The sequence below is a fragment of the Danio rerio genome, chromosome 17 (genome assembly GCF_052040795.2).
Source record: "Danio rerio strain M-AB ecotype USA chromosome 17, GRCz13ab, whole genome shotgun sequence".
NCBI lineage: Eukaryota > Metazoa > Chordata > Actinopteri > Cypriniformes > Danionidae > Danio > Danio rerio.
The window spans coordinates 18,696,147-18,709,661 of record NC_141037.1 but is presented as its reverse complement, the minus strand read 5'-3'; the positions used below and the strand labels follow the sequence as shown (position 1 = coordinate 18,709,661).

The window sequence follows — 13,515 nt, the reverse complement described above, 5'->3', positions numbered from 1 at the left end:
AAATACATAGTGTAATTGTAACACCAGGAACAATGGAGATGAGCATCCTTGTGCAGTTTATATAAGAAAATAGTCCGGCATGCAACAGTCAAAACAGGGGCAAACAGGAGCATACAGGAAATCCAAGAGCGTAGTCAGAGTAACAGGCCAATGGTCAGGACATGCAGCAAAACAGTATAAACAATAAAACATAACAAAGGTGAAAAGATACATTTATAGTTCTTGTAATCAGTCCATAATGAGCATCCAGCTCTGTGTGTGTGTGTGTGTGTGTGTGTGTGTGTGTGTGTGTGTGTGTGTGTGTGTGTGTGTGTGTGCGTGCGTGCGTGCGTGCGTGCGTGCGTGCGTGCGTGCGTGCGTGCGTGCGTGCATGCGTGCATGCATGCATGTGTGTGTGTAATCAGGGGGAATCAGGAACTAGTGTGTGTGTGTGTGGTGCACAATGGGTGTTGTAGTTCATTAAAGTGGCAGATGTGTAGTTCTCCGGCTATCTAGAATTTGCAGTGATCTTTACAGTAATTATCACATTTTATTTACATGTTATATTACAAGTATCAATCATGAAAAAAAAAAAATTGTGGTAATAAAATAATAATAATAATAATAATATTGATAATAATAGTAGTTATTTAGAGAAAATATGACAGTGTATTAGACTGAAGAACCATGAGACACGTTATTACTGTTTTACTGTAACTTTAGTCACACAAATGTCATGTTTAGATGTAAAATGTCATGTTTAGATGTAAATAATGACTCACTTAAAATGCTTTTCATAGCAAAAAGCATTAATTTATTTGTACTAATATTACTGTCTATTTGATCAAACAAATGCAGTATTTGTGAGCATTGGTAAGACCTCAATAAAATAATGAAACTATATTTAATCATTTTCAGTTTAAAAATGCAAATTGTCCCTCAGTGATCGGTAATAAATAGTTTGGCCAATGTGTTGTTAATTTTTTTCAGTACAATTCACTTAGATTTGCCAGGTCTGTGCACCAGGCATGCAACAAGTTTCTGTTGACATTTTCCCCCGTGCAGGTTTTTGCCGAAGCATGACGGGTGATGATTTGTGACTGACTCCTGGGTTCCCATCAGCCCCTGCTCTCTGTATTCAGTTCATGCTGTCGCTGTGCTCCTGTCAGATGCAGGAAATGATGTGTCCGTGTAACACCTTCACTCTGACACAGCAGCAGAAGCCCAAGCAATGGTCTGAAATGTCAAACCAGTCCCGACAAAAATCCTCACGCAGGTTCGACACTCAAAACATAGAGCCGACATCACCATTACCCGCTCAGTCTTCTCATCTGCCTTGTTTACCCAAAGAAACGTGTAAGGAAATGAATGCAATTTCATGTACTGTTTGTCTTTTCAAAGCTGTTCACTATGATGCAGAGGAATCATTGTTTTTCCCCCCAAGGAAATCCCACTTACTGCTGTCCGTCTTTCTCTGTCGCTGTTAATAATACATGAGCTGGTGTGGTCTGTCTAAAGTCCTCACTTATCACCAATACAAACTGAATCATTTACACATACAGTATAGTGTCCGCCACTAGTATTGGCACCCTTAAGCTGGATTTATACTTTCCACTGACTGCAAAATGGTCAAGGCTTTTTTTTTACTCGCCGCATTCGCCGTTGTGATATTCTTTAAAATTATGGATAAACAGATGAATAAACAGAGAAGTAGAAAGTTTCCGGAACTACGTCATGTCAATAATATCATTCAATATTTTTAAACTAGCTATTTTTATTGTTTTTATAAGTTATTTTTATGATTGTAAGGTTTGTTATAACTATTCAATATTTTTAATCAAACTCTGATGCATCTCTTGCTTTTGTTCATTTCGCAGACAGTTTTATCTATTAAAGTTTATTAAATTATTATTGACAAGAGAGCATGGGTTGCTCTATAAATATATATTTTTTATTATGGCAAGAATAAAGGCAAAAAAAGTACACTTACTAAAAATACAGATTTTTAGTAGGATCAAACCGATAGGATCAAATATTCCTTTCTAGTTATCAAAGAAATAGTTTGTTCCTTAATTTTAGTTTTGTAACTATTGTAATTGTTTTAAATTCAAAATTGTGATACATACATCAGTGTAAAACCTATGACTGGTGGAAAAACATATTCTGTAATTGTGTATCTGGGTCTCCACTTTTGCCATGGCCTCTTTTAGCTTTAACAAACTTATCCCTCAAGTTTTTCCAAACCTTTTAACAAAAACTTTCCTTCTTTCCCACGGCTGTTGCAATTTCTAGCCAAGAATTATTGATCATCAGGTTATCTCTATGATCACGGATCATAAAAAGTTTGAGACAAATCTCTTAAAAGTTATTCATATTCAACTCAAAAAAAAAAAACATGTGCTCCGCCTGCCGAAATAATGTTGCGCGCTCCCAAAGTGAACCTCTGCAAACACAGCAAAGTTTACCTTTTGCTCAAAATACTGTAAATACTTTACAATAAGTTTCCATCAAACACTGTTAATATATTTATTAACATGAACAAGCTATGAACATTACTTTTATTACAAGTAAAATTTTGTAAATGTTCATTCATTAATTTTCCTTCGGCTTAGTCTCTTTTTCAGAGTTCGCCACAGCAGAATGAACCAACCAACTATTCCAGCATATGTTTTATGCAGTGGATAGCCTTACATTACTGGAAAACACCCATACACACTCATTCACACATACCCACTCCTACACTACTGCCAATAAGTTCATCCAATTGACTTATAGCACAGTTTTTGGGCTGTGGGGGGTACTGGAGCAACCAGAGGAAACCCTCGCAAACATGGGGAGAACATGCAAACTCCACACAGAAATGCCAACTGGCCCAGCCAGCCATTTCTGTGTGGAGTTTGCATGTTCTCCCTGTGTTCGTGTGGGTTTCCTCCAGGTGCTCCGGTTTATCCCCACAAGTCCAAAACATGTGGTACAGGTGAATTAGGCAAGCTAAATTGGCCTTAGTGTATGAGTGTGAATAAGTATGTATGATGTTTCCCAGTGATGGGTTGCAGCTAGAAAAGCATCTGCTGTGTAAAACACATGATGGATAAGTTGGCAGTTCATTCTGCTGTGGCGACCCCAGATCTATAAAGGACTAAGCTGAAAAGAAAATGAATGAATAAATTAAGTATTGAACTATGATTGGTATATACATTTATTATACTATAATGGAACCTTATTGTAAAGTGTGACCAAAATCAGCCATAAACAAATATCGACTAAATGTTGCTCTCAAAAAACTGTTTAAAAGAAAGCGACTACAGTTTTATCAGTTCTGCACAAGTCTTTAATTGACCTGATGAAAACATTTTTGTTCAAAACATTGTTGTTTTAATAAACAGTGTGGCGATTTTTGTTTTTCAACAAATGAATGTTTAATTTGAACTTGCGTTTTTTTTTTTTTTTTTTTTTTTTTGGATGTGCACGTTAGAGTTTAAACAAAAACTAAGAACAAATAATTGCAAATACAGGACAGTTTTATCAAAAAAATATCAAAAACATTATTTGTTAAATAAGTATGCCAACCGTATGAATTAATATTGGCACAATAATCCCATTACTTTACTTTTTTAGTACATTTGGGTGATGAGAAAAGGGAGGTTGTATAAACATTATCTGCTTTTTCACAGTGGTGTAAAAATGAGGAACCACAAAGACCAAACTCACTCAATCATTCATCTCAATGGGTAAAACCAAAGAACAGCTGTGATTTGCAGGAAAATGTAATAGTAAAAACACTGAAATTGCCTATTTCTACCATCAGAGTAACAACGAATAATCTTCAGTCAACAAAATGTGTTATAAATCCACCTGGTACAGGACCAAGATATTTGTTTGGATGATGGTTCTAAATTGTCCAAAAAATCTCCAAAAACCTCAGAAATGCAGATTGGGCTCAGAAAGTCTTCAAAATCCAACATCACCTGCATCACAACAAACTGATTTAAAAGGGTTTCTAGAAGAAAAAAAAAAACAAGAAGCAAACCTTGTTTAAAAGATGTCTAATAAACGTCCAAATGTAAACCTCTTTGCTAAAACAAGGCTAAATTTGGGCTTTCAGTATAAATATAGATATCTAACCATAGTCCAAATGTAGCCATCAATTAGACAGGAATGAATAACTACACATGTAAAGTCTGTCTATTTGATTGGTAGTCTATTTTTGGACTAGATGTCTATATTTTCACTGACTGCCTTATTTTAACAAAGACATCTATTTTTGAACGTTTCTTAGATGTCTTTTAAATGCTTAAAAGCTTGCTGGGAAGTCTCTATTCTTATCCAAAAACAAACTCAGCCATTTTTGTTTTGTTTGTTTGGTTCTCCATGAGCACCTTAAGCCTCATTCACATTGCCAGTGATCATTCATTTGAGTGAGCAACTTCCGGCGACTCCATCTACGTGAGCGACAACAACCACTGGCAACACGGTGGGCATGTCGATTTATGCTACAAAGTCTTTCTTGAGTGGCAGCCAATAGGAGCACCAGTAGAGCTCTTGTGATCCTTTCTCAACTCGCTCAGATGCCGGTCAAATTCTTCATGCTGTAGACCTACACAGACCTGTGTTTGCAGCAGGTTGCCACCTACAGTAGAGCAATAGGCAGCTACAAAGTGGCTGCTAGTGTGAATGAGGCATCAGTGCTATATGTTGACGCATTAACCACTAGGCTATGAGCATGACTTTGGTTTTGTATTTAATATTTGGTGAGAAAGAAGAGTCAATATTAATGTATAGGACACTGTAATTCCTTTAGCCAATGTAATCTCCGCTCTCCTCTTATGGTTCTTCATCTTTCTTATCTTCTGTGTGTTTTTTTCCAGGCACAAGAGGAGCAAAGCAAGCTCTCGGAGTCGGCGTGTGCGGATCTGGCTGTCTGAGCGCTGGTCTCTGTGCCAAATCAACCTGTATGAACTTGTGTTGTGGCTTCGCAGCTCTGCTTTGGCCAGATGCCTCTGTTATCTCCTTAACTGCCTACCACACACAAACTGAGAGGCTTGAACACACTCGGTTTTTAACGGAAGCTGACTGTAAAAAGTCTTTTTTTTTTTTTTATAATGTTTTCCACAGTCATGGAACTTGACTTACAGTGAGATTATGATGTGTCAAATCAAATTCTTCTTGCATGTTTTACGTCCTTGTTAATATGTTATTTTAAAGTACTGTGCTTTAGTATAATGCCTTGAACTGCGCATATGTCACATCTCAAAAATTCATGGAAATCTTTTATTTCCTAATCTCATACTGTTGATGAGAAGATTAAATGGTAACACTTTAGATTAATGCTTCATTAGTTTGTTAGTTAATGTATTTACTAGCAATAACTAAGTACCAACAATCTTTTAAAGCATTTATTAATCATTGTTTAACATTAACTAATGCATTAATAAAATCCAAAGTCGTACTTGTTAACATTAGGTAAAACTGACTAGCTTTTTTACTTTATAAATAACATGTTGTAATAACATTGACTAGTGTTAAGAAAGTAATAAATATAATAATAAATGTATTACTTTTAGTTTATGTTAGTAAATCCTAACATAACTAATGGATCATTATTTTAAAGTGTTACTGATTAGACATTTAAATATATAACATCTGTGGCAAAAAATAAAAAAAATATATATTTATTTTAGGACTTTTTATTGGGTAAACGGGTGTTTTATTTTTATTTTTTGGTCATCCTGGCTCAATAAATGGGGGCATTTGTATTTATCTGTGTTTGTTTGGATTTTTCCTTTTGTGAATTTTTTTTAATGGGAAAATGTTTTCACATTAATGAAGGAAGCAGTCAGTAAGTTTAGGAGTATTGTGTTTTTAAACCTCACTGAATGCAACAGTTGAAGCTTTGAATAACATTCACTCTACAGTGTTGTCTACAACGGGTTATGGTGGCCAAGAAAATAAAGAGGTTAGTGGGTGTTGTTGTACTATTAATAAAATACTATTGCAGTTTTTCTAAACTATTACATATTATTGCATCTAAAGAATTACATATTGCTATATTTTCTTTTTTTCATTGTCATTTTAGCTAAGGTGATACATTGTCTTCAATATAAATCACAAATAACTACAAATATCAGAAAATAAAAGAAAATTGTTAACATAAATAGTGCTTACTCATCCAAAAAATAGGAAAATGCAAATACTTTTTTAAAATTAATTAATTAATTTATTTATTTATTTATTTATTTATTTATTTATTTATTTATTTATTTATTTATTTATTTATTTATTTATTTATTTATTATTATTGTTATTATTGTTATTATTATTATTATTATTATTATTAAGTTGTAGTAATATTAATATTATTATTGTACTTGTAAAATGTGTCGTGGAAGAAGACTATTTGTTAACACTTTGTTTTGATGGTCCATTTGAGTATTAGTAGACTGTCTGCGTAATATCTGCTAATACTGCTCCTTCAACAAACATCTAACTGACTATATGTAACTTTGCAAGTACATGTCAACTTACACTAACCCCAACCTCACAATCTACTTATAATCTAATGAGAATTAGTTGGCATGTAACTTAAATTTAAGAAACGGACCATCAAAATAAAGTGTGACCAACAATTTTTTTTTTTTTTTTTTTTTTGATTAACTAGATTAGGTATGGGTTTATATATTAAATAATAATAATGAATAACAAATGTTTTAGTTATTGGATGAGAACTGTGATCGACATCATTCTCGAATGCCTATATTATATTTCCAAGTCAGAATATCACTATAACTTTTTCAGTAGTCCAGTGCATCAATATCAGCTTACAAATGCATTATTGTATCAGACTAGATCTGATTCAGAGGGTAGCTTTTACATCTGTTACACCCAGTTACACCTTCCCTTCCAGGTTTTTTTTTAATTTTTTTATGCAGGACCCTGAGTCCCACAGAAAATCCCTCTCGTCATCAGGCCTGAAGGCAAGAGCCAGCAGCTGAAATACTAAAGCCCTGCAGCTGGAGAGCAGATTGTGGCTGATGGACTCAGTTATCTGCTCAACAAGTCTCAAAAACCAAATTGCTGGATCCCGGCTTCCCGTTCCACAATAATGTGTCATTTACTGTGTCCACAGCTAATCCTGTCAGGCTTGAATTGCAGCTCTAGCGTGTTTCCAGGAACTGTGCAAACTTGTAATTAATAATTTTAGGGGCTGAGGTGCTCTCCGACTGAGTAAGTGCACTGTTATGCTGTCCTGTTTGTTTAATTTAATAATAATAATAATAATAATAATTATTATTATTATTATTATTATACTTTTTTATTTATTTAATTATTATTATTTTTTATTATTATGCTGTAGCTCTTTGGCCCTCTGTTGTGTTGTTTTTTTAGGTGATGTGCTGTTGTTTGTCGTGGTAAATGGAGGTAATTTTTTTAACTAATTTATTTCCGATTATTTTCGTAATTAATTAATGTGTTTTTCTAATGCCAATATTTGTGTCATATTTAATTTTTGTTTTTGTTTACCATATGGTGTTGACAACAGGAGTAATGAAGATAAATTTTCAGCTTTGAATCACAGATAAATAACATTATAAAATGAATTATTCAGTCATTTATTAAATTTCTTTTCGGCTTAGTCCCTTTATTCATCAGGGTTCGCCACAGCGGAATGAACCGCCAACTTATCCTGCACATGTTTTAGAGAGCGGATGCCCTTCCAGCTGCAACCCAGTACTGGGAAACATTCATACACACTAATTTACAAACATACACTAAGCCCAATTTAGTTTATTCAATTAACCTATAGCTTATGTCTTTGGCCTATGGGGGAAACCGCAGCACCCAGAGGAAACCCACGCGATTACGGGGACAACATACAAACTCCACAAAGAAATGCCTACTAACTCAACTACACTCAAACCAGCGACCTTCTTGCTGTGAGGCGTCAGTGCTAACTGTGTCCCCCAAAAAATGAAAAAATAAAATAAAATTATATATATATATATATATATATATATATATATATATATATATATATATATATATATATATATACATACAAATTTAAATGCATATTTAAATTGATATTGCCATATTATATTTGATTTTATATGGGTGATTCTAGAATTGTGAGTATTTTTGCATCTACAAGATTAACCTTCTATCATTTTCAAAAGCATACATTTTTATGAAACAATTCTGAACAATAGCACAACTTATATCCAGTTATCGCTAAAAATCAGGGGTGTAGATTTAGCATGGACAGAGGGGACGTGTCCCCACCAATATCCATCAACTATTCAAATCTCCCCAAAAATAATTTAATTCACTAAAAAAAAAGAACATCGCACTGTCAATATTAACCTAGACATGCAGAAAAGGTTGAATCACGTTCTCTCCTCGAGTCGCACCACCCCCGCAAACACATATGAACAGTGGCAGATTTAGGCATGGTTAATTTGGCCTATCGCCCAGGGTGGTGTCTTGCTGGGGGCGGCACAGGGAGATGGTGCAAAAAAAAAAGCTTTGAGAGATACAATTTACTTTCTGCAAATGTATTAATTTAGAAAGGTAATTGCATAATAAAGACAATAGGGCCAGTCACATTTGGCATATTTTGCACGCGCAAGTTTGTTAGTCTCTATATGCAACCGAAACAACCCTGGTGAAAGCAAATCGATACATGCGCACAGAAAACCATTCCTGTGCGCTGCTCCTGCTCTTGTTTACATGCACTACGACAAAGTATGCACCATTCATGCGTTGTGAAACCAAGTAAAGGCCTTTTCTGTCACTTCTATGACACCTTGTGTTGACACCTCAAGTTTTACAAGTTGACAAAACTGAAGCTTATAATATGATGAGGATCGTATTTTGACTAAGCATGGCTATAAAGCAGAAAGGAGAGATAGAGTCAGGGAGGTAAGACTTTATCAAATTAATTCTCACCTTGAGCCAGGTCTAAGATGAACAGATAATTCTATAAAACATATTCTTTTGTATTCTTTAGAATTGTCATAATTAATATACATGCAAAATATTTCTTGTGATTTTAGCAGCATACTTAGCATACTTAGCTCACTCCAGTTTTGTCTTAATGTTGTTTTCCAGTTACATTTAGGATTGTTATTTATTTAAAATAATAATTGTATTATATTAATATTAATAATAATTTAATTTACAGTAAAGCTAAATATTTTTAATAATCTCAGTTCTAGTTTTGTCCATATTTTTCCCAAAGTATGTGTGGTAGTTGTCGTATATGGGATGATTCAGCCAGGGTGCCATTTAAGCTAGAATCACCCCTGCATATGAACTCTGTGATTGGCTGTCTTTCCCTGCTTCCATGTGAGTGACTGTAGCTGTGTTGATATACACACAGTGCCAAAACTATGCAGGGGAATTTCCCATGCAAGAATAAGATGTGTGAGGTGTGTGACACACACAAGTGAGGATGGCGGCAGCAAAAAAAAAAAGCTGGTCACATAAACTCAAGTTGGCTACTAAATGATATGGTATTCACCCGTCCCCACCAATGTCAAGTACAAACCTACACCCTTGCTAAAAAATAATATTAGTATGCCTATTTAAGGAAAGTTTGTCTTAAAAATATGAACTTAAAGACTCCCACTATGTATTCTTATTTTTCACTGTCTCCTGAATCTAGTCTAAAAAATGATCAAACTTCAATTTTACTACTTTAACAAAGGATAATAATATATGGAAAGAACAACTTTCAAAAATTACTTCAATTAGTAACACCTAAAGTAATTGAAAAAAAAATTGTTTGGTCACAATTTGCTAAGAACTAAAAACGAACAGTACTTGTACAGCATTTATTAATTATAGTTAAACATTTGCATCCAAATGCATGCTTGTTAATGCGCTATGAGTTAACATGAGCTAACTATAAACAAATGTATTTTCATTAACTAACCTTAACTAACTTGAACAAATACAGCAATAAATGTATAGTTCAAATACAATAAATGCATTAACTAACATGAACTTTCTTATTGGGTAACACTTTAGTTTAGGTCACAATTCATGCTATTAACTACTGGCTTATTACCTGTCTATTATTAAGTAATTAACTATTTATTCATAATTATAAAGTATGATCTTATTCTGCACCCCTAATCCTATTTATAACCTAAACCCAACCTCTAAACACCTTAGTCATTTATAAAGCTTGTAGTGTTAGTTATTGGTAAAAACCGTGAATTGTTACCTAAAATAAAGTGTTACTCATTGTAAAGTTTTACCTTTTTAATAATCTATAAAGATTTTTCTTTGTGTGTTAATTCACCAATTTACCTTTTTGTGATGCAGTTAATATATTGGTTCGCTTTTTGCACATGCATTTTTTTTTTTTGGTCTTGTTATTGCAGTTTAGTTGATAAAAAAATGCGTCTTATCTTTGGTGTTTAACACAAACATGGCTCTGCTGTTTCTCTGGTCCTCTGCTTTTGATGAGTCAGAAGTGGAAAATCTCTCTCCATCTCTCTCTGCTGACTCACAAACGGACAATGGCTGCTTTCCCTTATCACTTTCTTCCCATCTCTTAATTAGGCTCGACCTCTGTAGGCAAACCCAGAGCCAGCGTTAAGCCTGTGTCTGCCTAGAATAAAAAATCCATCCATCTTGATCAAAAAGCTGAGGCTGGAGCTGCCAAATGTAATCACTCTGGTAATGTGTCCGAAGCCTCCAGTGGGACAGAAAGAAGGCCAGCAATGCTGAGGTGAAGTTCAGTTTCAGGTGTGTGCTTTTGCTTTACCTTCAGTACAGTTTGTATAAGATGTAACTATTTAAATAAATCATTTACATTTAGGGTTTGAGAGAGAAAGATTTATCTTTGTGTTTCTGAAAATTTGAACATATTGTTAAAGTGGTCCTCAATCACATATTAAAAGTGGTTTAAAGGTTAGAAATTTGTCTATATTGGACTAAACATTGTGTTGAAACAACCCAGTGTTGTGTTAAATTCAATTTAAATTAAATTAAATTAAATTAAATACAAAATTAAAATATAAATTAAAATAATAAAATATTTCAAAATAATAATATAATAAAACATAAAATAACATATAAAATAATATTTATATAATTTAAAAAATACAATTAAATTGAATAAAAAATAAATTAACTAAATTTTAAAATAAATTTAATATAAAATAAAATAAATAAATAATTCAAAATAATAAAATTATAAAATATATCATAATAAAAAATACATAAAATTAAAAATAAAAATAAATAAATTAAATAAAAAATTAAATAAATATAAAATTAAATAAAACAAAATAAATAATAAAATAAAATAAAATAATAATATAATAAAACAAAATAAATGTAAAAAGATTATATTTCAATTAACTTGATTATAAAACAAAATCCAATCAGATAAAAAATCTTATTGGTGCTAAAAACATTAAATAGCAGCTAAATAATATATACAAAATAAGTAATAGAAATAAAATAGCTCATTGGTGCTAAAATCACTTATATCATTATCATTATACGGGTCGGTACGCGTCAGGCTTGTGTACTCTTTTGGTGGGCGTGGTGTATGACAAAGTTTCAGTTGATGTCATTCTCGCTTAAGGAAATGTCTACAGTATAGCTGTACGGGTCGTTCACATATCATATGAGAAGCACTTCTCACAAAACAGAAGCTTTATACACATAAATACTTGTGTATAAGCGTTCATTTCTAACCTTTCTATGAACACGATCTGATTATAACTGCAGATTAATGATAATATTGCAAAATAACCTACTGCAACATCTGCAATTATATAAAATAAATAAATAAATGCAACATATATAAACACATACAACCCCTTTCAGTCTCCGATATGTTACTAATTACAGAAAAACTACACACAGCATATATTTAGTCCTTATTTGGTTTCAAAAACACCATGCAACATATATCTCACAGTCAGTGCAAACCTCTTATATGTCTCTTTAATCTTCACCAGCACGTAACCTCTTGTTAGAAAGTAATTCCGTCATTCCGAGTTCATAATAGTCCAAAAGGTGTGGATAATAGTTAAACATGGCAGTTTGTTCATGTTTTAGGTTGCTGAAATAATTATTTGCTTCTTTGTTTTTTTCCGGCTTCTCCTTTGTTTTTTCGTGTCACTCTCGCATCTCTCCGTTTCTGACAGGATCTGATGTCAGAAGCACTTCAATAATCATGCACACGTTATTATCATGAGCTCAAAAATTTCGTTATTTCAAATATAGACACGCGGCGAACGCATGCGAGAAAGCAAAACCGCTCACGCTTTAGATGACCTTGTAAAAACCTACGGGGCACAGGGTAGATTCTGCTCTGCTTCTTGCCTTTGTGGCTGTTCATCAAGACGACGACAAGGTTTGTTTGAGCTCGGGTCAACCATGGCTTGTTATTAAATGTATATATTATTACAACGTAATGTCTCGGCCGTGTATTTTTAAATGGCAATTCCTTTGTTTTCATTCTTCTGGCTTGTTGCACGAGCAAGTGATGTAAACCAATAGCTTCCAGTTGCGCGTCTTGCTTCGCCTTTTGGTACCCTTTTGTCACGCTAGGTACACATTGCAAAGGGTACCCAAAAAGTGATACGGTACGGTTCACTTTTAGGTACCTTTTGACAGTGGAAACGGCCATAAAAGTGCACCGAACCGAGCCATACTTTACAGTACCACTCAGTGGAAAAGGGCCAATAAATAAATAAATGAATGAATGAATGAATAAATGAGCAATATTTTTCTAAAAAATGTTATTAAATTTATAAAATAAAATAAAACATTTAACACCCATGCTACATCACTGGATAAACGCTGTTTCTGTACCATTACTAAATAATTGACTGAATAAATTAATAAAAATAAAATAATAATATTAAAACAAATTAATTAAATTAAATTATCCTTGCTTTCATGTAAACTTCTATATCCGTTGATGATTTTGTATCACTGGATTGACCTGTTCTCTAGTCTTGTGAAATCTTAGATTATTGGATCAAACCCAACCAAAAGTGGGACATCCATATTTGGCACCTTTTGCTTACTCATTTAACATTTGTCATTAGTTAAAGACAGTATTCTTAGAAGGTAAATCCACTCTGTAGTATCAGTGCATTAATTAGATCATATTTTTTCTTTTCAGTAATAATTTGGAAAAAGTGTCCATGTGAAAACACTGAGAAGAAAGGGAAAGCACAGTTTCATGGCCATTTGGTGAAATTTTGAGGTTTTTCTGAGATACGGCGGTTTAAGCGAAGCTATAGATTTAAGAGGAACGGCAGCCATGAAAGACATTTTAATCTGCTAATGGAAAATCACATTACATTTTTCCTCTCCAATTTGCCTCGTCTTTAGTGTACATTATTATAGGTTCTGGATTGCAGCGCAGGCTTGGATGGAGCCACTTTTCTTCTGGCCGTTTGCATGGTAAAAGCCCAGCATTTGAGATGGAGATTACTGCTCTTTCCCCTGGGATTATCTTCATCTGCTCTTATGCAGCATGGACTTTTTCTCATTGCACCC

At 33.5% G+C, this 13,515-nt stretch overlaps 1 protein-coding gene across 1 annotated transcript in view; it reads left to right on the top strand.

Annotated features, from left to right (window-relative positions):
* adck1 (aarF domain containing kinase 1) overlaps window positions 1-5,739 on the top strand; it is a 267,137-nt gene extending 261,398 nt beyond the window's left edge. The window contains 1 exon segment of the mRNA NM_001123049.1: window positions 4,848-5,739. Coding sequence (NP_001116521.1) covers window positions 4,848-5,016 — 169 coding nt within the window. The 3' untranslated portion in view covers window positions 5,017-5,739.
* Window positions 5,740-13,515: the final 7,776 nt, after the last annotated feature.